The sequence below is a fragment of the Lissotriton vulgaris genome, chromosome 5 (genome assembly GCF_964263255.1).
Source record: "Lissotriton vulgaris chromosome 5, aLisVul1.2, whole genome shotgun sequence".
NCBI classification, from domain to species: Eukaryota; Metazoa; Chordata; class Amphibia; order Caudata; family Salamandridae; genus Lissotriton; species Lissotriton vulgaris.
The window spans coordinates 1,570,524,860-1,570,550,254 of record NC_141693.1 but is presented as its reverse complement, the minus strand read 5'-3'; the positions used below and the strand labels follow the sequence as shown (position 1 = coordinate 1,570,550,254).

General features: G+C 42.9%; 1 protein-coding gene across 2 annotated transcripts in view; it reads right to left on the bottom strand.

Moving 5' to 3' along the window:
• Window positions 1-20,979, bottom strand: part of OXA1L (OXA1L mitochondrial inner membrane insertase) — a 129,502-nt gene extending 108,523 nt beyond the window's left edge. The window contains exons 1-2 of one of the 2 annotated variants that reach the window (XM_086923653.1): window positions 20,755-20,979; window positions 14,032-14,181 (exon numbers count right to left, since the gene is read on the bottom strand). In XM_086923653.1, the coding sequence (XP_086779779.1) occupies window positions 14,032-14,181; window positions 20,755-20,886 (282 nt within the window). In that variant the 5' untranslated portion in view covers window positions 20,887-20,979. Of the gene's footprint in view, window positions 1-14,004; window positions 14,182-20,754 lie in introns of both variants that reach the window. The other variant, XM_086923652.1, reaches the window with a different exon arrangement.
• Between the last annotated feature and the right edge of the window lie 4,416 nt (window positions 20,980-25,395).

The following is a 25,395-nucleotide window of genomic DNA, read 5'->3' as shown; positions in this document are numbered from 1 at the left end:
GGGGATACTTGACATGGCACCGAGGGCATAATTTGAATGGGGTCCATTCCATCGACTGCTAAGTGGACCGACGCTGTTAGGCCAGACAGCCTTCCAGAAGATCTTCGATCGAAATGGAGATACGATACACCGAGAAGTGGGATACCCATTCGAAACAATACCGGCGTGGGTAGAGTGGATTGCGCACTGAGGGAAACCTGAAGAAATGGGTTTGAAGCAGAGCGCAGCAATACACGTCCGAACCCGATGGCGGAAAAAACAATCTAACAATGGAGTCGATGACCATGCGCACTATCACCGAAAGGAGGAGTCACCTACCTCAAGACTGGAAAGACTTCTTCAAAGAAAAACAACTTGCAACCATACGGACCCAACACTAGATGGCAGGAGCATGAAAAGCATGTGATCTACAGCTCACATACCTCGAACACAGATTAATTTTCATGGAGGAGCTCGCCTTTGACGTAAAACGGAACCTGGGGCTCAATGAACACAAGAACAAAGCTAGAAGCCCCCTCTGCAGCCTTCAACCCACTGGCATTCACCACTTCCTTCTCCGCCTCCAATCCCGCTATGGCCATACTCACCAGCCCTTCCACCAGAATCTCCTGAGATGTCAATCTATTCCTTTTCTGTAGCAGGTATCCCATAGGGTAAGCAAAACCCTTATGACCAACCTGCTGGACAGAAGACGGGAATGACCCTTGTTACGATAACATCAACCCTACAGAAGATAGATGATCCAGACTTACTAAGCCAAACAGTCTCCATCTGTTGATATCACAGCATATCATGCAGTTATTCAGAACCCAGCCCACCATCACAAGGTCGATATGCATGTCCTACAGAATGAAGACGACTTTCTGATGAAGACCCTCTTTAAGACAGAGAACAGGGTCCAATTACTGCCCATACTCAAAGGCATGTCCAAGACAGCAGATGACAACTTTGAGGACTCAGTTAAACCAAGGTGGTCATACAACATGAAAAAGTTCAAACGTATCCAAATTATCTCCTTTTTACCAGAGGCTAGGTCCTACTAACCATCTAGTGATCCATATTGCAGTTGGTCTGCTTTTGAGGTGAGACAGATATCATTGGGAGGAGGTGGAGTACCTAGTGTAACAACTCCTTGAGACATACCGAAAAAGGAGAGAAGCAGCTAGCTGTGGAAGGAAGGATCATTTCCAATGTAAAATATTTGTTCTGCACTGGACACCGCAGATACTGCTTTTTGTAGTGTAAACAACTGTATCCTGCTCTGCCACTACACATGGCTTTCTATCTTTGAACTCAGAGGTCCAACAACACCTACTTAACAGGTTAACAGGTCATTTGATGGAGAACATCTCTTTGGGCCTCAGGTGGATGAGATGTTAGAGAAAATCAAGAAGCACCCCAAGATTGTGACACCCATGGGCAGCCTGCAGTCTACCATAGGAGCACTTTTGCCGACAGCAATCCAAGGAAGGGAGCAAGACCTTATACACCGGCCAATAGGCCTTTCGTGAGTCCGAGGCAAGCAGACTATACTTGAGCTGAGTTTACAGAGGCAGTAAGGGAGAGGATGTGATCCTTCGGCTAGACTGCAGACATTGGTGCTGGAGACCAGGGTTCGAGCCTCGGGGTCGCGTCCACATCCTGTGATTCTGGGCAAATCACTTAACCTCCCCGTGCCTGAATGTGTAATGAAAATACGGTGCTCATGTACAGCTCTCCAATACCTTCGGGACGAGTTCGCACTATATAAATATGAATAAATATGAAAAAAGGGCATAGGCAGAGGGCTCCCAACAAAGGAGCATCTAAGTAATGACTTACCAATGCTACCTGCTGCTCACAAACCTGTCAGGGGATTAAAAAACTACTACTCTTGCTGGTAAGAAATTACCTCAGAGCAGTGGGTGCCATAGGCCGTTTGCAGGGCTAATGCTACTCCACCCAACGTACCACCACGCAGACAAACATACCTTCAAATAAGATCACCTTAATCTCTTGTTAAAAAGCACAAAAGAGGTCAGAGTGCTCTTTGAAAATGGTTTAATGCAGCCATTGCCATGCATTAACAGGACCAGGGCATCTATTCACTGTACGTCCTCATTCTAAAGAAAGGCGGCTTCCTTTTGCTCATCTTATACCTGAAGCTGCTCCTGTTGGAGCACTTTCATATGACAACCTGTCAGGCCATCAACCTGCTGCTCTATCAAGGAGACTTCATGAAAATCAAGGAGACTTCATGAAAGCGCTAGTTCTCATGGAGATCTATTTCCACATCCCTAGCCACCCTGCCCATCACCAGTATCTTCAGTTTGTGGTAAGTGGAAAACGCTACCAACTCACAACATTACCCTACAAGATCACTTAAGCTCAAAGGATCTTTTCCAGGTGGCTAATGCTGGTGGCCACTCATCTACGTAGAGTGCATATTCTCATACCTTCATGAGTGACTGAATAAGAGCTGGAGACAACAATGTCTATCACACATTCAAACAGCTCTAACCTGCTTCACAACTTAGGTTTCATTGTAAATGTACATAAGTCCCACCTGTTACCTTAAAAGATCAAACCCTTCCTGGGCGCACTGTTAAACGCTATCACAGGGAAACCATATCTCAACCAGTAGAGGGTGATGACATTTCATCAACTGCAAAGTCTGTTTCAGTCCACTAGTTCCTTGACTGCAAGGACTGTAATAAAGCTCTTGGATATGATGCCATCTTGCATGACAATTGCGCAGCACACCAGATTACACATGCACCCACTCCAGCAGTGCCTTTTTAAACAATGATACCAAGCAAATGATTACTGGGAAGATCTAGTGTTGATAAAGTCCAGCACACAGTGCTCTCTGCAATGGTGGTACAGTAACAACATGGTGCTCAAAAGGACTTGCTTACTATACTTCTTAGACCTGCAACCACAGGAGCCAATTACCACTGATACATCCCTCGCTGAGTGGGAAGCACATGTTTAAAACATGACTGTTTCAGGCACCTGGACACCACCTTACTCAAGGGCGACATATCAGCCACCTAGGACTTTTGCCTAGCCCTCAAAGCCTTCTACGCTCTTGTCTGCAGCAAGGTGGCCTTTGCAGAGATGGACAATATGACAACTGTTTACTACATTGTGAAACAGAGGTACCCACCTCCCTCTGCTGTCTGCACTAGAACAAGCGATCTGGCACTGGGCAAACAGCCACAATATTGACCTGCTGGCATTACACCTTCCAGGGTGCACAACAACTTGTGGCCTTGTAAAGCAGGAAACATCATCAAGTCCACGAGTGGGAACTCTACTCCACAAGCCCTGCACAGGTACCTCCAGCAGTGGGCAACTTCAGTTGTCGACCTGTAAGCCAGAAATTGGAAAATACCTAAAAGCTTCCCCTCCAGGTACTAAAATCCACTGAACAAGTGCAACACACTATCAATGAACTGGTCAGGGATATATACCTATGCCTCATCCCCTATGTGGTGAGGAAGTTGAGACAGGTGTCATGGCCCTTATCCTTCTGGCCCGAACATCAGCCAGACAGCCGTAGATACTACCAATTGGGTCGGAAATCCTCTCACAGCAGCAGGGCCAAATCAGACACCTAGACCACAAGCAGCTCAACCTAGAGATCCTGCACCTGAGGTATTAGAGTTTGGCTTCCTAAACCTCCTTTATAACAGTTTGACAATAATGCAGAAGGCACTTAAGCCCACTACACAAGCATGTTATGTGGTCAAGTGGAAAAGATTTCCACACTACTGCAACGTCAACCAATTAGACTCTTTTCTTATAGCTGTAATGTTCCTCAGGCAGCTCAGAGTTACAAGCTCTCAGCATTCATGAATCATTCTTTCAAGTACACAAGGATAGGTAACCAATCCAAAGTTTTTCCCTAAGGTAGCTTCAACTTTCCACATTAGGAAAACTATGGAGCTGCCAATAGTCTTACCACAAATCAAACACAAGGAGATGATGGACAGATCGCTGAAACTTTTCAGACAGCCACCCCTAGTCACAGATCTGGGTTGAATCCATCATTTTTCTTTAGTTCACTTCACCACCCCCGTTCAGACACATCTATATGCAAATCAGTCTTGACCCTGTGCCTCATGGGAACAGTCCAGCCCGAACTACCAAGCTGTGCAGTGGCGCAACGAAACTTGAGGGGGGCCCCCTGCAAAGCACATGAAGGGGCCCCCCTCCCCCCGGCGGCCCGGACCACCACCTACTACTTTGCTCCACCACCCAGAAATCTAGTATATTTCGATTTTAAACCGCCAACATTTAAATAAAATGCCTCTATATTGTCTCTCTCTAAGTACATTGGAACTACACTTACATCAGATCCAAGCCTGCTTCCTCTTGAAGACCAGCTGCATCACACACGACAACCAGAAACTATACCACTGCACACCTGGCAGAAAAAAAACACCTCAGGCACACAGTTTTGTGCTAGAAGGCAGGACATTGTCATATGAGAAACCAAATTGTAAATACACTAAAAACAAAAAGTAGGCTTTTCCTATCCAAGCTATCCAGAATTGGAATATCAACATCAGAAAGGCCCTATCCTGAAAGGACCTGACGATTTGACTTTCCAAGAATGCTACACTGCTTAGCAATAGAAATCACCATTGTAAGATTCTGCCTTTTGTAGATGATAATTAATCATATCCCTGGACTCTTAACAATGTAATTATTATTAATTGGCTTATAAAGCGCACTTAAACCTAAACTGTATCATGGTGCTGAGATAAATGGCAGATTCCAATTAGATAAGAGTACCAGATCAGGCATGTTGTTTATAAAGCCAGGTTTCTAAGCTTTACTAACACAACCGCCGTGGATCTTCTGCAGAGTTGGGCAACGTGTTCCAATGTTGAACAGATTTTACTGAGGAGTTGCCTCCCAACTGAATTTTCAAACGTAGCGTTCTGGCTGGAATAAAAAACTTCAACCTATTTTCTATGTAACATGGGCCCTTACCATGTAGAGCCCAATGGGCCAAGCACAAAGATTTGAAACTGACCCGCTTGACAATCGATAACCAATTAAGAGAATCCCATCCTAGGGAATCCGAAGGAATCCTCGGCCATTTTAAGGCTAGTTTTGCAGCCTCATTCTGAATAAGCTATACGCCCTTAAATATGCCTACTGCACATCCTAAGAATAAGAAATTGCCATTATCTATATGGTTCACAATTAATACCTAGACAACCACAGGCCAAGCTTGAGAAGGAAAGAGTGGTTCAGCATTCAAATCCTCCCTAGCTAAGTCTGTGCTATGTGAATATACATACACACAAACCTGGCCATACCTAAGCTGTCAAAAGTACCCCACTTGGTTGTTTGGGACCTGTCCAGAGATTTACCAAAGTCTCACGTGATCATTATGACCAGAACAGCGATCGGTCAGTTTCCCAGTTCATTACCACAAACTGGGTCACAGATTTGGGCGCGGGTAACAAAAAAAGTGACCTGCTTGACTCCCTCTGCCAATCCCAAACTATTACAAATGCCTGTGAATCTCCAATCTGTGCATCCCTGAATAGTTAAGTGTCCAGTAAGCATATAATGTCATCCTCCATTACATAGGGGCCTGTGAGCTCCATTCAAGGACAATAAATAACACTATTAAAGTCTTCAAAATTGTTAAACTGCCCTTCTCTGACCAGGTTCAGAGATTTGCAGAATTTCATCTGGCAGTCCAGAGATTTGTGAGCTTTTAACTCGGATATTCTGGAGAGAACTGAACCTCCATTTAACAAGTCTTTACCAGTATCGAGACTTTCAGGTCTCCCAACTGGCCACCCCTTACCACCTGGCAAACAAAGAGATATGTGAGAGATGATGTGAAATATGCAATTCTTCCACATGGACATCCCTAACCTCTTCAGCGACTAGCAGGTCACCAACTTTGCTGTCCCTAACCAGGGTTAGAGATGCGCGCACATGCCATGCACTACTCATGTTCACTGTTCCCACAAAGTGCTGGGTATTGATTAGGAAGCTGTAACTCACCTGCCCATCCGCCTAGCTCATACGTGGGCAGGCATTTAAGTAGGGCCGAAAGACGTGCTAGATTCCTAGAAATAGATCTTTGGCCGACACAGGCTCAACACCACCTTGGCTTATCCACCTGTAAGATCAATGCAGTCCCTTCTCTTAAATGCATGTAAGAGGCCAAGTGTAACAACAACAACAATCAAGGCTCTGCTTTTTAGCAGAAAACTTTTGTATTTGGGACTTCTACTTTCCTTTTAAAGTTTACATACAGATTGAAAACTCTTAGCACTCAAAGTGCTGCTGTTTGCTAAAAACCCAGCAACAGAAGTCAAACATGACATAAGGTAACTTGGCAGTTCCTTCACCACATCATGCTACGATAAAGGGGATACCATTATGAAATTAGAGGACATTCAGAAGTAATATTAAAAAAATACATTTTCAATTAACAATTATGAACAAATGAAAAGATCAACCTCCCAGAAGAGGGGTGTTGAGAGGACCTTGAGATAGGAATTAAAAGGATTGGGATAGTCCCGGGTGAACACCAATCCTCAGTAAGCAAAGATAGCGCTGAATACATTGTAAGAACAAGAACAGGCTTGTGACTTCTGTTACTACAGTGATAACAGCTGGACAGCGATTATCTAGTCTGCGAACCAGTATGTGTTCATTGGCAGTGCTAATAAATACTTCCAGAAGGTGTTCTCCAAAAATGACTAGTGTCAGACCATCTTCTTGACATTAGAAATATGTTTGTTGAGATTTGGATTTACAAAGTCAGTGTTCTTTTTCACTATTGCATGTTGTGTTATCAGTGCTGTAAAGTGCCCTTGTATCCTTTATATATTTAATAACATATGGTTGCCTGATAACCGGATCAAGAAATACTGGAAACACCCATGTAAATGATACACTGGTGACTCTCCAATCTTTTCTAATGGCTGTACAGGCAAGAGATGGCAACCAGCGTCATATTCATTACTGCAGTGCTTATTTGTACTGTCAATGAACTAAAATGTATTTAGTTCAAAGGAGAATTGTGCAAATGCTGCAGCACAACCATTGCACTTTTCATACGCCAATCGGCTGCCTGCATGTAAACTGAAGGATTGGAGGCCGACTTTACGATGCCCTGGTCTCCTCCAAGGAGCCCTGCTCAAAATGCTGTGACAACAAACAAACAATCAGGAGTTCCTAGGGTCACTTGATCCCTCAGCCCTGGCTTGACCAGGTATCATATTTAACTAAAAAGCGCCCCGTTGAAGACACCAATACCTTTGCCTTCAGTCAGCAAAAATGCGCTGTGCCCTGTAACTTCACAAGTAAGCCGACACACAAACCTATAAATTAATGTTATCAAGTCAAGAAAAAGTGAAGAAAATTATTTTGTTATCAAGGAGCAATTGTGGACAGCAAGTTATGGGGCTTCCTCTGTGCAAGATATGGAGTAAAACAACGTCTATCAAACGCCATTTTGTGTATATGGTATTGTAGGCTATGTGTCATTACATTAATAATTAACATTTATAACAAACAATACCCTCTTAATTGTTTTCGGCGGCTGCTACAGGTGCATAATACACTCACCTATTTTACTGCAATTGGTACTTGTGACGGGCAAGATTCAAGAGGATATTCTACAACGATCACAGTAACCCAATGTAAAACATTACCCGAACACAAACCAGGTACCTGCAGGTTGGTTACACGCAGGGATCCTAAACAGGGGCATTCGTTTTTTCAAAATTTTTATGTTTTAATCCTCTGACTAGTAGTTTGGAAACACCGGGTCTATGGGTTAGCTGCATAAATTTCCGAAGCCATCTTATTTAGTATTGAACCTTGAGGTGTTTGATACCTAGAGACCTATGTAACAAGATCCTCAAGCTTATAGACAGTGCGTCTATCTGTAACTAATAAAGTAAAAGAGAATATCAGTTGGTACATGTACATTTTCTTGGCGATATGTTGAGTGATTCTGTTTTTCAGTTATGTTCTTTTGAAACTCCTATGCCGCATTGCTGTATGGCAAAGACACAATATTACATGAAGCAGGCCACAGTGCTGCCACTGATGTAAATGCTGAGAGCAGCCAAACGAGAACCTGAGACCCTCTTGCCCTGAGGAAATGTCACTCACTGTTCCCTTCTTCGCACCTTAGTACCATCTTCGGTTCTGTTCAGTGGTGCTTCAATGCTTGTTCGTCCTTGTATGAGCGATGGTGGTTTACAGTTTGTACAACTAAGTTGCTGAGGGGGTGGTGTTTTGCTGCCTTCGTAAAAGTGACAAGTTATGCCTCAATTTCACATGGGGGAAGTGGGGAGCATTACTGCTCAGGTGAGTTGTGGGCACAGACATTGTAGCCGGGCAGGCAGAAGAAAAGGCACTGGCGGGCAAGGAGGCTACACCATTAAATATAAAGAGCCAGAGGCGGCTGGTGAAATGTGTACTTGGTAGGGCGTAAACTCGTCTCTGAAATTGCAAGGAGCAGGCAAGCAAGGCAAGCGAGCCCAAGTGATGGTGAGTAGATACATGTATATAATATTGATGGTTCTTCTGAAAGGCACCATAACTGCAATAGGAAAATGCCTCAATCTCCTGAATTTTTTAGGCTGCTTCGAAGGGGTAGGGTCTTTATAGTGGCTTATTCACTCGTTATGTTTACTTTGTATTATACATGAACCCTTTTTTCTCTATACATTGCTTCCATCAGCATATCTTACATCTTGTCCCTTTACTCTTCACACCTTCTTTTAGTCTCTGCATTTTCGTTTCATTTTCTTAATTTTTTGACAACTGTATTTTCTTCACACATATTTGCAGTTTCAACTGGAATACGTGACCATTGCTCTGTGCGCTGACAGTTTAAACATAACACAGTAGCACGGCTGCAGGTTTTTTTAAACACAGCAGTTTTTATAATATAAGCTGTGTCTGCTCCTTGGAGGATAGAGGGGAGAATTCCAGCAGAGGGACCAGTCTTGGAACAGAGGCAGCAGCCTGGCGCAAACTGAGTACATTTGATGCGGACCACCTACCTATACACACCAGATAGGGGGTTCAGTGCTAGTCCAAAGATCACAAATAGACCCCTGTGCTCACATAGTGAGGGTAAACTTAGGTGTATGAGATATTAGATGCCATGGTCTGTGTGTTCATAGGTTACAGCCTGTTAGTAATGTGGACTACCATTCTTAGTTTATTGTTTACTAATCACAGCAAACCTGCTTCAACATAGACTACAATAGTTTCAATAAATATGTTGTAAACTTCCTTCTGGACTTTCTTCTGTTTGCTATGGACTTGCATGAGTGGGAACGAAAGGTGAGGATCTGTTTCCACGGTTCCCTTGGGGACTAGAGGTTCATGTGCTAGCTTTGCCGAAATCACCTGCTACTCTGAAAGGTTAGGTCAGGTGGGGCACTGTGAGCTAGTCTGATTTGGGCCTACAAGTACTGATGTGGTAGAGAGACTCAGTCCCTACATTCTGATGTCCTGCTCGCCCAAGGCACAGTTCTGTTTCCAAACAGAATTCCTCCAACAAGGCAAAGCAGCCATACATGCTCTGAACAGAAATTCTACCCTGCAAACATCTGTTTGTAGCATGTAGTGGTACAGGACTCCACCCTCTTCCCTAGAAGCCGGCAGTGATAGCAGATTTTCATCAATTTCACTTTATTTACTAACTTACAGTACACAGGACATATCATATTAGGCTTACTCTACACTCAATTTCCACTTTTCCCCGCTGAGTGAGAAGCCCCTTAAGGTGCAGTCGGTGGCAATGTGCATGGTTGTCTAATGAAGGAGTTGTACAACATCCTGTGACTCAAAGAGTCTTTGAAAAAATTCAAGCTGTAATGACTTATCCCAACAACAGATGGCAGGAGTAAGCAAAGCATATGAATCTACGGCACTACATGCTACAAATAGATGCGTACAGGGTAAAGTTTTCCTAATGTATTCTTATTTTAAATAAGGCTGCTCTTGAAAATCTTTCCTGCTCTACCAGTGCATTGTCAGAAAATAATACTCCAAACCCTTATTTTATCTTGGTTAGAGTAACCTAAAACCTAATATTTGGGATTTTTAAGAAATGTGAGTATTAGTTGAGGTGGTAGGTATTCAACTAAAGGAATAATCACAGCCCTTGCCAGGGTGAACCACTAGAGTCACTAAATAAACTTAGCTTAACCCCTAATAGCTAAGACACATAGCAGACAGGCTTAACTTAAAGGCACAGTGCAAAATATTTAGATACCACCAAAACAGTAGCAAAGTCAACTTTTGGGGCCATCGCCTGGTGAAGAGTTCTACATTTGAACGTAGTCCCTTTTTTGGAGCTCAATTTCTCCAGTGGAGCAAGGCTGTAGCCGAAGAGGGCTACCACTAGGTTCTGCTTATTTGGATTTGCTGCTATGGAAAAACTCTAAAAACGGGTGAAACCTGAATCTTCAGCACAGCAGCAACGCACCTTCGTCAGATTAACTTGGCAAGTTTCTCCTGGTGCTCCAGAGGTCTTTAGAGCCAAAATGTTTTAACTCCCAAGCTCAGGATGTTTGGAGGATTACACTTCGACACAGCCCAAAGTTCCAGTACCTCAGGAACAGCATATGGGAGTTCAGAGTCACTCAGCCGAGGGCAACAGCAAGGTCAAGACGGGTCAAGTTCGAACTGGCCACTTGCAGGAAAGGCCTCATGTAGCTTGTAGCGTGTTCATGCAGATTTATCAAGAGGTCAGCCGAATGACCATTGGAGGCCAATTGTTTGTCCTGGGAGCAGGTCCAGTCTTTCAGGTCTCTTCTTTAGTCATGAACAGCAGGTCCCATCCTCTTCTGTTCTTCCTCAAGTCAGATGTGTTCTGAGGAGGGTATTGGGATACCATATTAATACTAGTCACTAGTCTGTATGTGTGGGTGACTCCTGGCCTCTCCCTAACCTATAAGGCAAAAGATCACACAGGTAAATGTAGCCACATTTGCAGAATTTCCTGTGTGCCCTACTGTAAACAATCCCCAAGTGCCCCTTTCTGCCTAAAACCAAGATGCCAGTATTGTTCTTTCCCTGTACAAAACTTGTGTGCCCACCCCAGTGGCATAGCAATAGAAATGAGCAGCCACTCACCTGTGGTAACTCTATCCCAATTCTGAGGGCAGCTCCTCTACCACTGGGATTGGAGCCTGCCTGCCTGACTGACTGGGGATACAAAGAAAAGACTGCCTAGGTGTCCACTAACATTGGCCTGTGATAGGGTAGTTCTCTTAATTTAGTCATGTTCCTGGGCATTGCTCACTGGCCCAACCTGTCAAGGGAACAACATTACCTCCCCCCACCCAAGGGCTTTGTCCTGCTATGGGAGCAGTTTTAACACCTCATCAAGGGGGCTATTTAGCTGCCAGGTGACAGTTGGAGGTCAATAAAATGGGCCTCCAGAGCCTTTAAAGGGGAAAAGGAAACTTCCTAAAAGTATCGTTACCTTAATAGTTATCAAAAAATTGATGTTACCAGCAAATGGGATTTCGAATAACTAATTAGAGTCTCTGAAATACGTTTCTGTTTCCAAACTGAAAGTAGCATTATGAAATGTAATAATGAAACCCAGTACAGTGTTTCCTATGGCTAGGCAAGCCTTGCTACAGTGAAAATAGTTGTTGGGCCTTTTTCACTGTAAAGACATGTTTTGCATTAAACTTTTACATGTCCTACTTTTAAAGCCTGATTGGCAATCAGGCTTACACAGGGGTGACTTATTAAAAAAAAACGATTTTGACCTTTCAAAAGGGGTTAGTTTGACAGGCCACATTGGCAGTTTAAAACTGCAACAGGCAGGCTACAAACGGTAGGCTTGCAGTCATGTTTACGCTGCAACTGTAGGGGATGGCACAATCGGTGCTGCAAGCCACCAGTGATAATTAATTTACAGGCCCGAGAACCTTTCTACCTTGTAAGATGGACTTTAATTGGAAGTTAAACATTCCAATTAGAAGTTTGCCAATTTCGTCATGTTAAAAGGGGGAGCACAGGCACCTTATCACTCATTATCCGTGGTATTGCACAGAGTTCTACAGCAGCAAAAACAGTCAAAGTAAAACTCTGGGAGGTACACCTTGCAAAAGATGGCAATTTCCTACAGGTCTGCCAAAGTAGAAGATAGCGGATATAAAACCTGGTTGCATGCACTAGTCTCTTCCCAGATGAACTCCAATTTGTCTGGTGGTTCTCAGTGAACTTCACTGGCGCCCTGACAACAAATATTGTTCATAGGCCTCTATATTCCCCCATCACCCTTCGCATCTGCGATCCCTGTGTATCTTCAAGCTAAAACTGGATGCTATATATTCGAATCCTGTCTCTTAGTTCTATTGTTATTCCTTGTTTCATAAAGGCTACAGCAGAAGGTAGCTCATTTGTCATACATGCCGCAAGAGATTGGAATGCCGTGCCTATTCAACTTCAATCTAAATCCAGTCACCTGGTTTTCAGGAAAGGGTTGACTACTTCTCTTGCCAAAATAATGTTGAGCTTTTTTCTCTGTAACAGGGATTGCCTGGTCGGGGTTCAAATTTTTCATCGGGTCACCTACCAGTGACAGAGCATTTAAAAAATCATAAGCATAAATACATGCATACTGGCTGAGACTGAATCAAGAAGTTAAAAGGATGAGGTCCTCCGAATGAATGCTTACCGCTGAATGCCCGACTATGCGATGTTAAAGAGGTCTCTAAACCTTAAGGTCGGTTTGTGGCTATGGCCCTGTTGGTGGGGAAATGTAGATAGCTATAACTGGCAGAAGAACGCTCCCCCTAGATATGCCCACTGGCTGACAGATTTGCCTACTTGTTCTTATATTTCTGAGATATATGGTAAGTTGCTGCTACAGGATTCCTGCTCCACGGACATCTGGGACATGCTTTGTCAATACTTACTGGATTTGCAACATTCTCCCTGACTGCTAATGATCGATTGTAATGTTTAGATTGAACATAATGCCCTGACTCAGCAGCTAGAGAAGTTATGTCATAATTTTTTAATAAGTATAAGATACTACTTACTAGCACTGAATGTAATGTACTCAAATGGCTGTGTTTAATATAATTGCACACAAGAGTTACGTATGTCAAATGGTAAATTTTACGCCACATTTTCTTTGGGTGGACACTAAAAAAGAAAGTTAAGCAATAGAACCGACTTGTATCTCCCTCATTTGACGTGTCTGCACCCATAGACCATTGACTATCCTAATGTACCCATATGAGCATGGTGTTTTATTGGTAATGCAATGTCTTCGTAATATATAAACATCTTCCACGGTTGTGGCAACTTCTTAGTCAATTTAGGATGCATATACCCCCTCCCCATAAAAGATTACAATTTTATTCCACGTATTAGTTTTGTCATTTGTCATTGTTGGTTCACTTAATGGTACAGAGCTCTGCTGTACGTGAGGTTCTATTACGTTTTTACTTTGTCATTTGGTCTAAAACCAAAGCTACTCTAAGTACAAACATGTCTTGAACTTAACCTACATGATTTTATTTGGGGTGGAGGGGGGGTGGGAGTAAGAGAAACAGGGAAAGAATGGAGGAGAGAGAGAGGCAAGAAGAAGAGCAAGCAAGAGAGACAGTTACAGAAAGTGATAGAGGGGAATGCACTACCTATTGGGCGTGTCATACTTGTTCTGTGTGGGTAAGGTGGGCTTAATGAGATTTGACCTATTGTGTGAGTGAGGGAAGTGTGCACTGCTGTTGCGTAAGCTGTACAACTGTCATGTATTCTGTTTGTAATGTAACTATGCAGATGTGTGTGAAGGAAGTGTACATGGCTACCGCCTTGCTCCACCAGCTGCAAATATGTTATAATCTTACTGAGCAGATTTTATTCGAAATCAGATTAATTTTTCTCAAACATCGTTTTATTGTTTAATGGGGAAATAGCAAAGAACTGTCAAAGCTACAGTGTGTTTGCGTGAGGGAGAGACATTACAAGACATAACACAACCTTTGAAAACGTCTCCCCCGTTCCCACCTGGGAGGTTGCTGTTGTGCTCTGGTATCGTCCAACAGTAAGGAACAGCAGTTTGGGTTGTTTCTGCCTGCATGTGAAGTGCAAAGTCTGAAGGGATCTCTTGACTGGAAAGAGCCGCACGCAGCCCGAGGCAGTGAGACAAGCATGGTACTGCAAAAACAAACAAAGCAAAGTGGTGAGATACACGAGTCATACTTTACAGGTTAAGAATATATATCTCAGTTAAATCCAAGTAAAATGCACAAGCCTCCTGGATATCTTGAGGTAGAGCATATACGGATCACACATTGAGGGAACAGATGTGGAAAAACAGAGGAGAACCGGCAACCACAGGGTCCTACTTTTTGGCCTCAGATAAGTTTTACCCTTTTAAAGGAAGGACTACAGAGGACACATGGGTAATAATTGGGGGATGTCTGGCACTTGAGAAGGGTTTGGTGTGTCTGAATGATTTCACAGCCCGGGTTGGATAGCTTATTTAGATGAGTTAGCCAGAGTACTGAAAAATCAAAGTATTCATTGTCCGAAACTACAGTTAATTAGAAATGAAAAGTCAGTGTAGGAATATGTATTAAGTAGATAAGCAGCTTACTTTTTTTTTTAGAGAGAAGGACCACTGTGTAATCTTGACAAAGTTGTTACGACAGCAGTCAAAACAGTACTAGCCAAATGGAAGGATACCACCAAAGCCACATTCAAGGGGTGGCTGAACTGGGTGACATTTCTCAGAGGGGCGGACAACACTGCACTCAGACACACACCATGGAGGAACCCCAACAGAGGGATGTGGTCAAAAGTAGACATATTCCTAAATCCAAACAAACCCCCATAAAGAACAAAAAATCCCAAACCAGCCAAACACAATTCCACATGGGCCCGATGATCTGTCACTAAACAACCCCCCATCAACTCTATGTTCTATGTAGCGTTTTATGTATCAACTAGACACGCGACCATCCGCAACAGCTTACATGTTCAATGTTATATGTGCGCAAGACTGTGGGGCAGACAAGCGAGGACTGTAAGACCAATCAGCTAAACACAATCGAACACAGCCACCACCGCAAGCCGCATTGCCTTATGTGTATGCCCGAGAAACATGTTATGTGTTATATTTAACATTGTATTCTGTAATATGTAAATACCAATAAAAATATATTTTTTAAAACTGCTAGGGAAGACCCTGCCAACTACCTCCCAATAAGCCTGATTGATGCCATGCAGAAAGTAGTTAGCAGGGTGTTACTCCAGAGAATTCACCACTAGGTGGATGAAGAAAATATTCTTTCCCAATAGCAAGCGGGATGCAGAGCCTGCACAGGGACAGTAGATAAAGCATTTAGGCTACTTTTGATTTACTGGAAGTGGTCCCAATTGGCAAAGGCAGTCTCTATTTGGCATTTATAGATCTAAGGACTGCCTTTGATCTGGTCCCTCGTGAGCAGTTGTGGCACCTGCTAGGATAAATGGGAATTCCACCTTTGTTGTTAAATCGGTTAATTCGTCTGCATGAGGGCAACTATACCCAAGAGAGGTGGGGGTCCCAGGGTCAGAAAACAGATAGGATACTAGTTAATAGAAGAGTACGCCAGGGCTGTGTTTTGGTGCCCACCCTGTTCTCTTTATATATGAATGGGGTGGTTAGCTTTCTTAAAGAGTTTCCATCTGACGCCCCAGCCCTGGCGGGAGACAGGGTCCCCACCCTTCTCTTTGCAGAGGACACGCTTCTTATATCTAAGACACCGGCGGGGCTGCAAAAACTTCTAGACAGATTCCATCTATTTTGCGAGACTAGGAGGCTGATTATCAACACCTGGAAGACTAAATTTATGGTGTTTAACCCTCACAGATCATATAGAGGCAACCTCACCCGAGATGGAATCCGCTTGGAAAAAGTTGTAACCTTCGACTAACTGGGAATAATGCTAGCTGAAAAAATGCAGTGGAGTCACCACAAAGACAAAATGCTCCTAAATCAAAAACGTGTTGCAGGAGCATTAGCCAGAGAACACCGCTCCTCGCAGAGTAAGACCTGTGGCCCCGGCGCGTACAATCTATGCAGCAAAAGTGGTTAGCTCGGCACTTTATGGTGCTGAGTTATGGAGGTTTGAGAATGTGGACAGTATCACTAGTTCAGAACACAAGTTTTTAAGAGAACTAGTGAGGCTTTTCCGTAATGTGCCACTTAAACCACCGATGAGCGACATGGGTAGGCGCTGTTTTAAAGATGTAGCTAGGCTATGGCCTCTTATTTTGGGGCCGTTTTTGTCAGACTCCTGAGCTTACCAACTATGCCGCTGCACTTACAGAAGTCATGGCCCTTGATGGTAGCCAAAGGATTAGATGGGTGACTAATTTAAAAAATATGCTCTTTGCATTAGGCCTTAAGGAATCGAGGGATATGCAATCCCCACCCAGTAAAGCTGAGCTCAAAAGACACTACTGGACCTGGGTTGATGCTCAGGAGCACAGCAAATCAAGAGTAGGAAGGCTCACAGAAGAATTTTATTCCCATAAGCACCATATCCTTTTAGAGCCATACCTAGATTGTATCCAAACACCACGAGACAGAGCACTGTACATACAGTTCAGGGTGGGCTCACTCCTAGTCTGCGAGTTTACTGCAAAATGGAGAGCCCCACAACAACCATCAGCAGGGTGTCCTCGTTGCAAAGCGCCGACTGAGAGTATGGCCCACCTAATGTTCGCTTGCCCAGCCTATAAAAGCCCTAGAATAAGATGGCTAAAGCCCATCTGTAGACAACTGGGCACATATGAACATAACACTGCTCTACGAATTTTAAAGTCAGACACACTGACTCTTTTTGCCTGTAGAGTGGCCAAGTATCTCGGCTGTGTTTGGATAATAAGATCTAAAATCTTGCGAGGGGTTTCCCAATGAACTATCATGTTTTTATCTTATTTTTAAGCTAATGTTCTTTGCTGCTCATACTGGAATGCTTTTTATATATCACGACTCTCGCTTACAAGGCAAAATGGAAAAAATAGAAAATGCTTGTATTATGCGGGAAGGGCTGGAATCGTTTTTAATTCTAGGAGTGTCACAAGTGTTATTTGTCACAGCCTGTCTTTATTGTGTATGGGTAATGAGATTTTAATGAACCTATTGAATTGAAGAATTTTTTATATTTTTAAATTGATGATTTCTGATAACTGGTACTTTTTTTTTATATAAAATGATGAATGTAAGATTGATAATGCTTTTAAGATGCCCGTTATCGAATAAAGCTACTTTGACTCAATAAAAATATAATAAAAAAAAAAAAAAAAAAAAAGAAGAAGTACAATTTAAAAACAGACAACCACATGACTAGGAATCAGATCATAATGAAAACGACTGAGATACACTTGTTTTAATTCCTTATTTTTAGCACACTTGCATTAGATATCCATTATATATTATTCCCAATAAATAAAATGCCGACTCAGCAGGACAATTTCATACAAAATCAAACTAAGCTGTGTATCTCCCAGAAACATGTAAAAATCAAATTTCCTATGAAGCGCTACCACTTCACCACACCGAACTGAAATCACATATGGGAAAGCTACTAGCTACTGCTGGACACAGTCTGTGGTAAGCAGCAGAATTCTCCTTTTGCAGCAAACATCCACACAATACAAACCTGCTGGATGCTAAAAGGAAGTCTATATAAATACCCACTTCCAGCAATGCTCTCACAAAGGTGTGCTCAAGTGAAAGGATTTGGCCATCAAAAGGATGCAGACACCCCAATAGACTACCTAAAGATACTTCCCATCACCGCATCAAACCGAAAAGGCAGCTGTTAAAAATATGCTGAATGCATCGCTGGGTAGTTATCGTATTCGTACCACCAATATTACTGTACAGCCAAGTTTCAGGTGTACAATTTTACGTTAAGAAGTTATTTTTTAAACCAAATAGTTTCATTCTGTCCCTCTAGCAAGCTACCCTTTTGGCAACACAGGCAGCTTAGCAGGAGCTCAGTTCACTGGTGAAAGCATTCAAACCAGAAATTATACTTTGTCTACCAAAACAAAACAATAACACACAAGAGTACACAATTGTCATTGTTTACATATCAGCAGTTAAACGTTTCTTTTGGGATGGGGGAGAAGGTTATGAGGGAGGGGGATTTCCCCATCCTACCTCAAGAGCACCTTGCCCAAGTCAACCCCCATCTCAGATTTTTAAGTGAGGGGGGCAGCACTCCTGGGTGGATCTTACTATTTTGCACTTTAGGCCCCAATTAAAACAAACCAAAAATTCCCTCCTTAATGTGCAATGCAACAACAGTGTTTCTGACTTGAAGACATGTATGCTATGTTATATGTACTTGTATAGTGTACTGTCACCTGGAAGGGTAGTCTAGAGCGAAGTAAGTGTGTGTCTAGGGCAGGGTCATTGTTAGAACAGCTAGGTTGGTAGCTTTTTGCTGAACTAAAGAAGATAGAAGGAGGCTCTGTTGTCAAATGGGAGGTCTGTACGTTTTAGAGCAATGTAAGAGACGGTCTGCCTTCCATATCTGGTGCTATGCATTTGTGCGAGCAGAGTCCTGCTGAGCAGAAATGTGTCACGGATGGTGGAAAGGGATGCAATTGTTCAGGTAGAGTGTATAGTGCCTTGAATGTGTGAGTGGGGTGTTTGAACCAGGCACGTCTGTATTTTGGGAGCCAGTGGAGCTCCTGGAGGTGCGGGTTGATAAGAGATCTGCATGGAGGGTAGAGTACTTATCTGGTTGTCATGTCATGTGGTTTGTAGTATTACGGTGAGTTGCTTGGTGATACAGGGATAGAGGGTGTTCTCATACTCTAACCTGCTGGGGACTAGAGTGTGAGTTATGGGGTTTCCTGTGTTGTTTGGAATCCATTTGAAGATCTTTCTCAGCATCATCAGGGTGTGGAAGCAGGATGCCGTAAAATGTTGAATTGTGCGGACAGGTCTAGTTTGCTATCAGTGATGATTCTGAGGTTTGTGGCGTGAGTGCTGGACTGGAGTATGGGACAGAGTTCGGCCGATCATCAATTGGAGTCCAAAGGCAGTGTTTCTTGTTGAAGCTCACAGATTCGGTCTGGTTACTGTAGAGCTTGAGACAATTTGCTTTCATCCAGTTAGAGACTTCCGTTATACAGGCTGTGAACTTGTTTCTTGTGTTCGGGATCTTGCCTGACAAAGAGTAGGAGTTGCTTGTCATAGGCGTAGGAGAGACTATTGATGTGTGCACGGATGGTGTTGGGCAGAGGGACCATGTACGCATTGAAGAGGGTGGGGCTGAAGGATGAACCTTGATGTACTCCGCAGATGAGTCTGTGAGCTTCCCAGGAATAAGGTGTCAAACGTGAATTGAGGCAAACTCCAATTATCCTGGTTACTCTACTAAAAGAATGTAAACCAAGGGTGCCCAACTACTGTGGTTTGTTGACGTCACACTCTAATGAAACCGATTGTAGTGGGGACTGTTCCTGCTGAACAAACGTTCTCAATCAATAAACTATCTTATTACAATATAGAAACACACTTAATCAATTCTCAGTTTTTTCAACAACTTATTATAGAATGATAAATCATAAAGCAAACAAAATGTAAGAGGTAGCAAACAGTATGTTACAAGAGAAAAGTGACGTGTGCATGTTACAACAGAGTACCAGTACTGGACAGATGGCTCAGTGGGCTGTAGGCCACCGGTTCGATTTAAGGCAGGCTGAAGCAGCATGTAATCCTTAGGTGGTTGATAAAATGCATGCAGATTTCGTGCATACAACCTTGGCACGGTCAAAAAGCTAACCAGGCCCCTTGTCCCCCCTTAGCCCCGCCCTAAACTCCGCCCACTGCTCCATTTGGTGAGTACATGCACTAATTTTTTCCATTTAAAGCACTGGAGAAAACAATGCTTTAGACCAATGACGTATGAGGCTGGCTAGCAAAAGTATGTTTGGCACTTGACTATCTTTAAATTCAGAGAGAATTACGTTGGTTGTGATCTATTTTTAATGCCATTTGATTTAAGAAATGGTATTTCAACTAATTCTCGTGAATGTAGTTTATATTGTTTTACATCGGAATCGTTTATATGGGTAAAAGTCTAACAAATGAAAATGGAAAAAAGCAATGGTTAACACTTAACATGAGAATGAGGGGAGGGCTTATTGTTTAGAGTTGACGCAGCGAGGTCGGGTTAAACGTCGGATAATGAGGATGAAATAAAATGTGATGGGGCGAATTGGTGTAGCAGGAAGTAGGGCTCAGGGAGGAGGACAAGGGGCAAAGCTAAGGAGGGTTGGACTGTAGAAGCAAGGTAAATTGTTGTGCGATAGCGGAGAGCCAGGGCTAAGTACTGGCTGGGGCGCTGACAGCCTTACACACTATACAGATCGAGCGATGTCACTATGTTGTCTTGAGTAATGAGTATATTTCAGAGGCAGAGAGATGGGAAAACCTGTAAATGGGGCCAAATCATTAACATACACTGGTCAACTTTTAAGCGCCACGGAAGGGAAACGAGTGTTACTCCTTCAACGTAAGAAACTTTTAAATGTTTGTACAAATGAGAACAAGGAGTAAGAAACACACTCAATGGGGAGTTAGTAGAAAGCCATGCCGCAATGACATAACTAGAAAAAGGTTACCGCAAACGGTAAAGACCTTTCGAAGTCTACGTTTCCCTATGTAGGAGTCTCCTAAAGGGAGCTCATGCTATTCCAAAGGTACCCCCAAATTACCTGACGCTCGGCGCCCCATGCAGCCTTCTGCCAACATCGCACAGCTCCTGTCCGCACCACGACCAAGGACGTCGCCATCTTCCTAGTGACGCGAACACCTAAGGCCCGCCCACCGCTGTCAGCCATGCCCATAGAGGCTAGAGTGGCTAGAGCGGCAGCGTTTCCATGGCGTTGGTGTCACCGTGAGGTTCAACGCACCTGCGCGTTAGTGTTCTTCAGTCTCGTTCCAATAGATGGACGTAATTGTGTTTAGCTACAGCCGGGAAATGGTACAGTTTGGATGTGCGGGTTATTTGAACTTAAATGTTGCCATATTGGGTGATGAAGGTAATGTACATAGCTATATGGTGTTCTGAATACCGAAGCTTAAAGCATAGCTGCAACTAGGGCTTTAAGTGCGCGGGTCTCCTTGGGCCTGAGCACCGGCAGTTTTTTAAATGGGGCCTCGAAACGGGTCTCTTTCGGGCTCTGTTTTGTGCCTGCTGTCACTGCAGTCCTTTTATTCCGGACTGCAGTGACAGCAGTCACGTCATCGATGTGCGGGTGCTCAGACTGCTCACTTCTCACTAGTGGAAAAGTTACGGCATGACTTCTTGCCTGGTGAGCGTTGTAGGGGAAATGAAATCCTTTAAAGAGAGTTATTTTCTCTCTGGATTTCCCTTCTCATTTTGAAACTCGGGAGCAGCAACACTAACCTGGTGTTACCAGGGCTCTAAGTGGAAGCTTTTTCATTATTATATACAACAAGCCATAGTTGCTGCTTATTTATCTAATGCAACTAACAACCATTGTGTAAGAATGAGACCGGAGATTGAAGGTAAGTTGAAGGTTTATTCAATAAGCCACTGACACCAAATGGGCACGTCTTCATAATAGCTGCTCCTCACCGCAACTGCCCACCAACTGTCACCCATGCCCAAGGTTCTGCCATGGAATCTAGGCACCTCATAGAACCTCTGGGCATGGGCTCGCGGCGGTGGCAGCAGCGCGAGGACAGAGCATACAATAGAACAAGGTCGCATTACATGGATAACATTGGGAAGTAAAACAAAACGCATCTCCTTCTCAATAATAAAACAAAAAGGAATAGGAATGTGACCCGGTGAGACCGCACGAGAAGGAAAGCAGAACCGAACAAACATAATCACACTTAAAATCGTGTAACTTAGCTGGTGGTTTGACAACCCTACCGTATCTGCTCACCGTAGGTTCATTCCCAACAATGCTATTAGGGAATGATACATAATCAACATCGGAACTATCCAGTTCATGGTTTGTAATGCTTGTACTAAAATTTAATTGGTTAACTTCCGATAATTCCCCATTCGAACTACTACAACTGTACTCACGAACAGGTGTGGTCCCAGGAGCACTCTCACCACCAGGAGACGCAATATTCATCCTCTGTGGGTAAGAAATCCTACAAGCATCACCATCCAATCATAGTCTGGGGAAAAGGAAGGACCTTGGTTATCAGAAATGCAATGAGAGGGGGAGGCAATGGCACCACCCCGACACAAAGACAGTGAAGAAAAATGCCAGGTTTTGCTGTCACTTAAGAGGGCAGAGTTACAGAAAGATTTCTTAACCTCCATGGGTTGTGAGAAGTGACTTTACCCTTTTTTTTTGCTAAATCAGATTTTCTTACCCTGACTCTGTCACCCACTTGAATGTAAACTTTTTTGCATGCATGTTTCGAGTAATAATATTTTTTGCTATTCATTTGTGAGTGTAATCATTTCTTTTTCAATTGAGAGAAAACAAGGACCCCCTGGGTATCAGTAATACACAGACTCCTAGGGCAGGATAATAACCAATGTGGGTAGAAAATCCTAGGCCATCCGCAAAGTATGTGACCAGAGAGTCTAGGACCAGTGGAGAAAAGAATTGTCGAAAAATGGTGTGTATATTAAAAAATATATATTTAATTTAACATAGATAAAAATCATATAGAGACTCAAACATATAAGTCAAACTATATGATACAGTAAAATAGTGACATATAAAAAATCTTTAAAGAAATTCAATTAATTATAAAGACTCAAGTCTTTATAATTAATTCTGCAGTATTTCTCATGTCATTTTGAATTCTGAATGTATAATCACTTGCAACTTGTCATGATCTATAATGCTGATATGCTGTATATGTTTTTTACTTATTGTTTTTGAATTTCTTTAAAGATTTTTTATATGTCACTATTTTACTGTATCATATAGTTTGACTTATATGTTTGAGTCTCTATATGATTTTTATCTATGTTAAATTAAATATATATTTTTTAATATACACACCATTTTTTGACAATTCTTTTCTCCACTGGTCCTAGACTCTCTGGTCACATACTTTGCGGATGGCCTAGGATTTTCTACCCACATTGATCATTTCTTTTTCACCTCATCAGAAGACCATCACACTCTTTTCGGGGTGGCCCAAGCCACATTATCTTTAGTGATGGGGGTTCTTCCTCTTAGTAGTAGTAAAGGACTGGTACCCGTAGACTCACAGGGAGTCACACGGAAAGCCCAAAGGTTGTGGATAAGTTGTTTCCTCTATAAGAGGTCATTTTGGTTGGCTAGTTGAACTAACCCCTTTATCACACGATTACATCTTTCAACTGCCCCATTCCCTGCTGGATGGTATAAAGAAGTAGTTTTATGAGAGATGCCATTCTCATTTAGGAATGATTTGAAAATGGTAGAGACAAATTGTGGGCCATTGTCTGACACATTACAATTAGGGAGACCTTCTCTAAGAAATAATCTCCGTAAGAAACTGACAACGGTGTTTGCATCTGCATTCTGTACTACCTCCACTTCCGGCCATTTTGAAAAATGGTCCACTAGTACAATAAGTTACAAATGCTCTCCATGTTCCCAAATGGGACCACAAATATCAATGCCTGGTCTGACCCATGGCATGGAGGGACTGGAAAGTGGCTGAAGGAGTGGACTACGTATGTGTTGAGATTTGTCAGAATTCTCACACGCTATGCAGTTCCTGACTGTCCTTTCGATTTCGATATCAAAACCAGGCCACCAATACGAGTTCCTAACCCTGCTTTTGGTTTTCCCTATGCCAAGGTGACCTCCATGACAAATGTCTAGGAATTTAGCACCTAAACTGGTGGGAGGAATGACTTTTCTGTTCCTAAGTATCAAGTCTCCTTCAAGAGATAATTCATCCTTGAGTTCCCAAAAGGTATGCAACTGTTTGGGAATACATTTTTTTGTAGGCCAACCAGCTTTTATATATTTTTTTATCTCAAGAAGTGTAGAATCTCCTTCCATGGCTGTTGACCATTCAGAATGTGGTATGCAGGGTACCTCCTCGATTATGTTGGTGATACAGAACGCTTCAATATCTGAGGTCTGATCACCAGTGTTTGGTAAAGGCAACTGACTTAAACAGTCTATCACCTGATTTTTAATACTAGGAAGGTACTCCACATTGTAATTAAAATCCATCATCCTCACGGAAATATGTGTAAGACGGGGAGAGGCACATTGTAGGCCTTTGGTAGTGAGAACCTTTACCAAAGGTTTATGGTCACTTCTAAGGGTAACCTGGTATCCCCACATATACTGCCTAAAGTGCTCTAAGCCCCAGGCGCATGCAAGAGCTTCACGCTCGATCACAGAGTATCTTTCTTCCGTCTGTGTGATCGAGCGTGAGGCAAAAGCCACAGTCACTTCCTTGCCCTCTTCAGTAATTTGGTTAAGAACAGCTCCTATACCATTTCCACTGGCATCAGTGGTAACCACGCTGTGGAGTGAAGGATTACATCCTTTGAGAGGTGGGGCATTGCAAATGTCATTTTTAATCCTTTTGAATGCCTCATCACAAGTAGAACTCCATTCAAATTTGTTGTTTTGTTTATTAAGTTCCCTCAAAGGAAAAGTTTTCAAAGAGAAGTTTTGTACAAATTTAGCATAGAACTCAGAAAGGCCTAGAAATGCCCTAGCTTCCTCCTTGTTTTTAGGTAAAGGGGCTTCTCTAATGGCAAATAGTAGCAATTTTTTAGGTTTTATGCCACTCCCATTGATCTCATGCCCCAAGTATGTGACCTCATTGGTGGCAAATTTACATTTGCGAACATCGGCAGTACGACCACAATGGTCAAGAATGCTCAAAACTCTGTTTAATTTTTCGTCATGATCCCTACTGTTGGTGCCCGTTACCATGATATGATCCTGAAAAATGAGAATATTTTCCTCTCTAAAAAGTGTCCGCATCAATCTTTGAAACATGGCCGCAGCCGAGGACAGTCCGAATGGTACCCTCTTAAAACTTAAACATCCCAACGGCGTTACAAAAGTGGCGAGGCTTCTACATTTGGGATGTAACGCCACTTGGTGGTAGGCCGAGCTTCGATCAATTGTGTAGAACCACTTAGCTCCATTAGTGTAGGACAGCATCTCACTCATTTTTGGCAAAGGAAATTGGTCGACCAAAATGTTTTTATTTAGATCGCGTAGATCACCACATAGTCGGAGTTTGCCATTGGATTTCTTTGCGATTACCAAAGGCGAAACCCACTCGGCTGACTCTACAGGTTCGATGATGCAGGATTCTTGTAACCTTATAAGTTCTTTTTCTACTTCTCCTATGATGGAAAAAGGGATGTTTCTAGATTTGTGTAT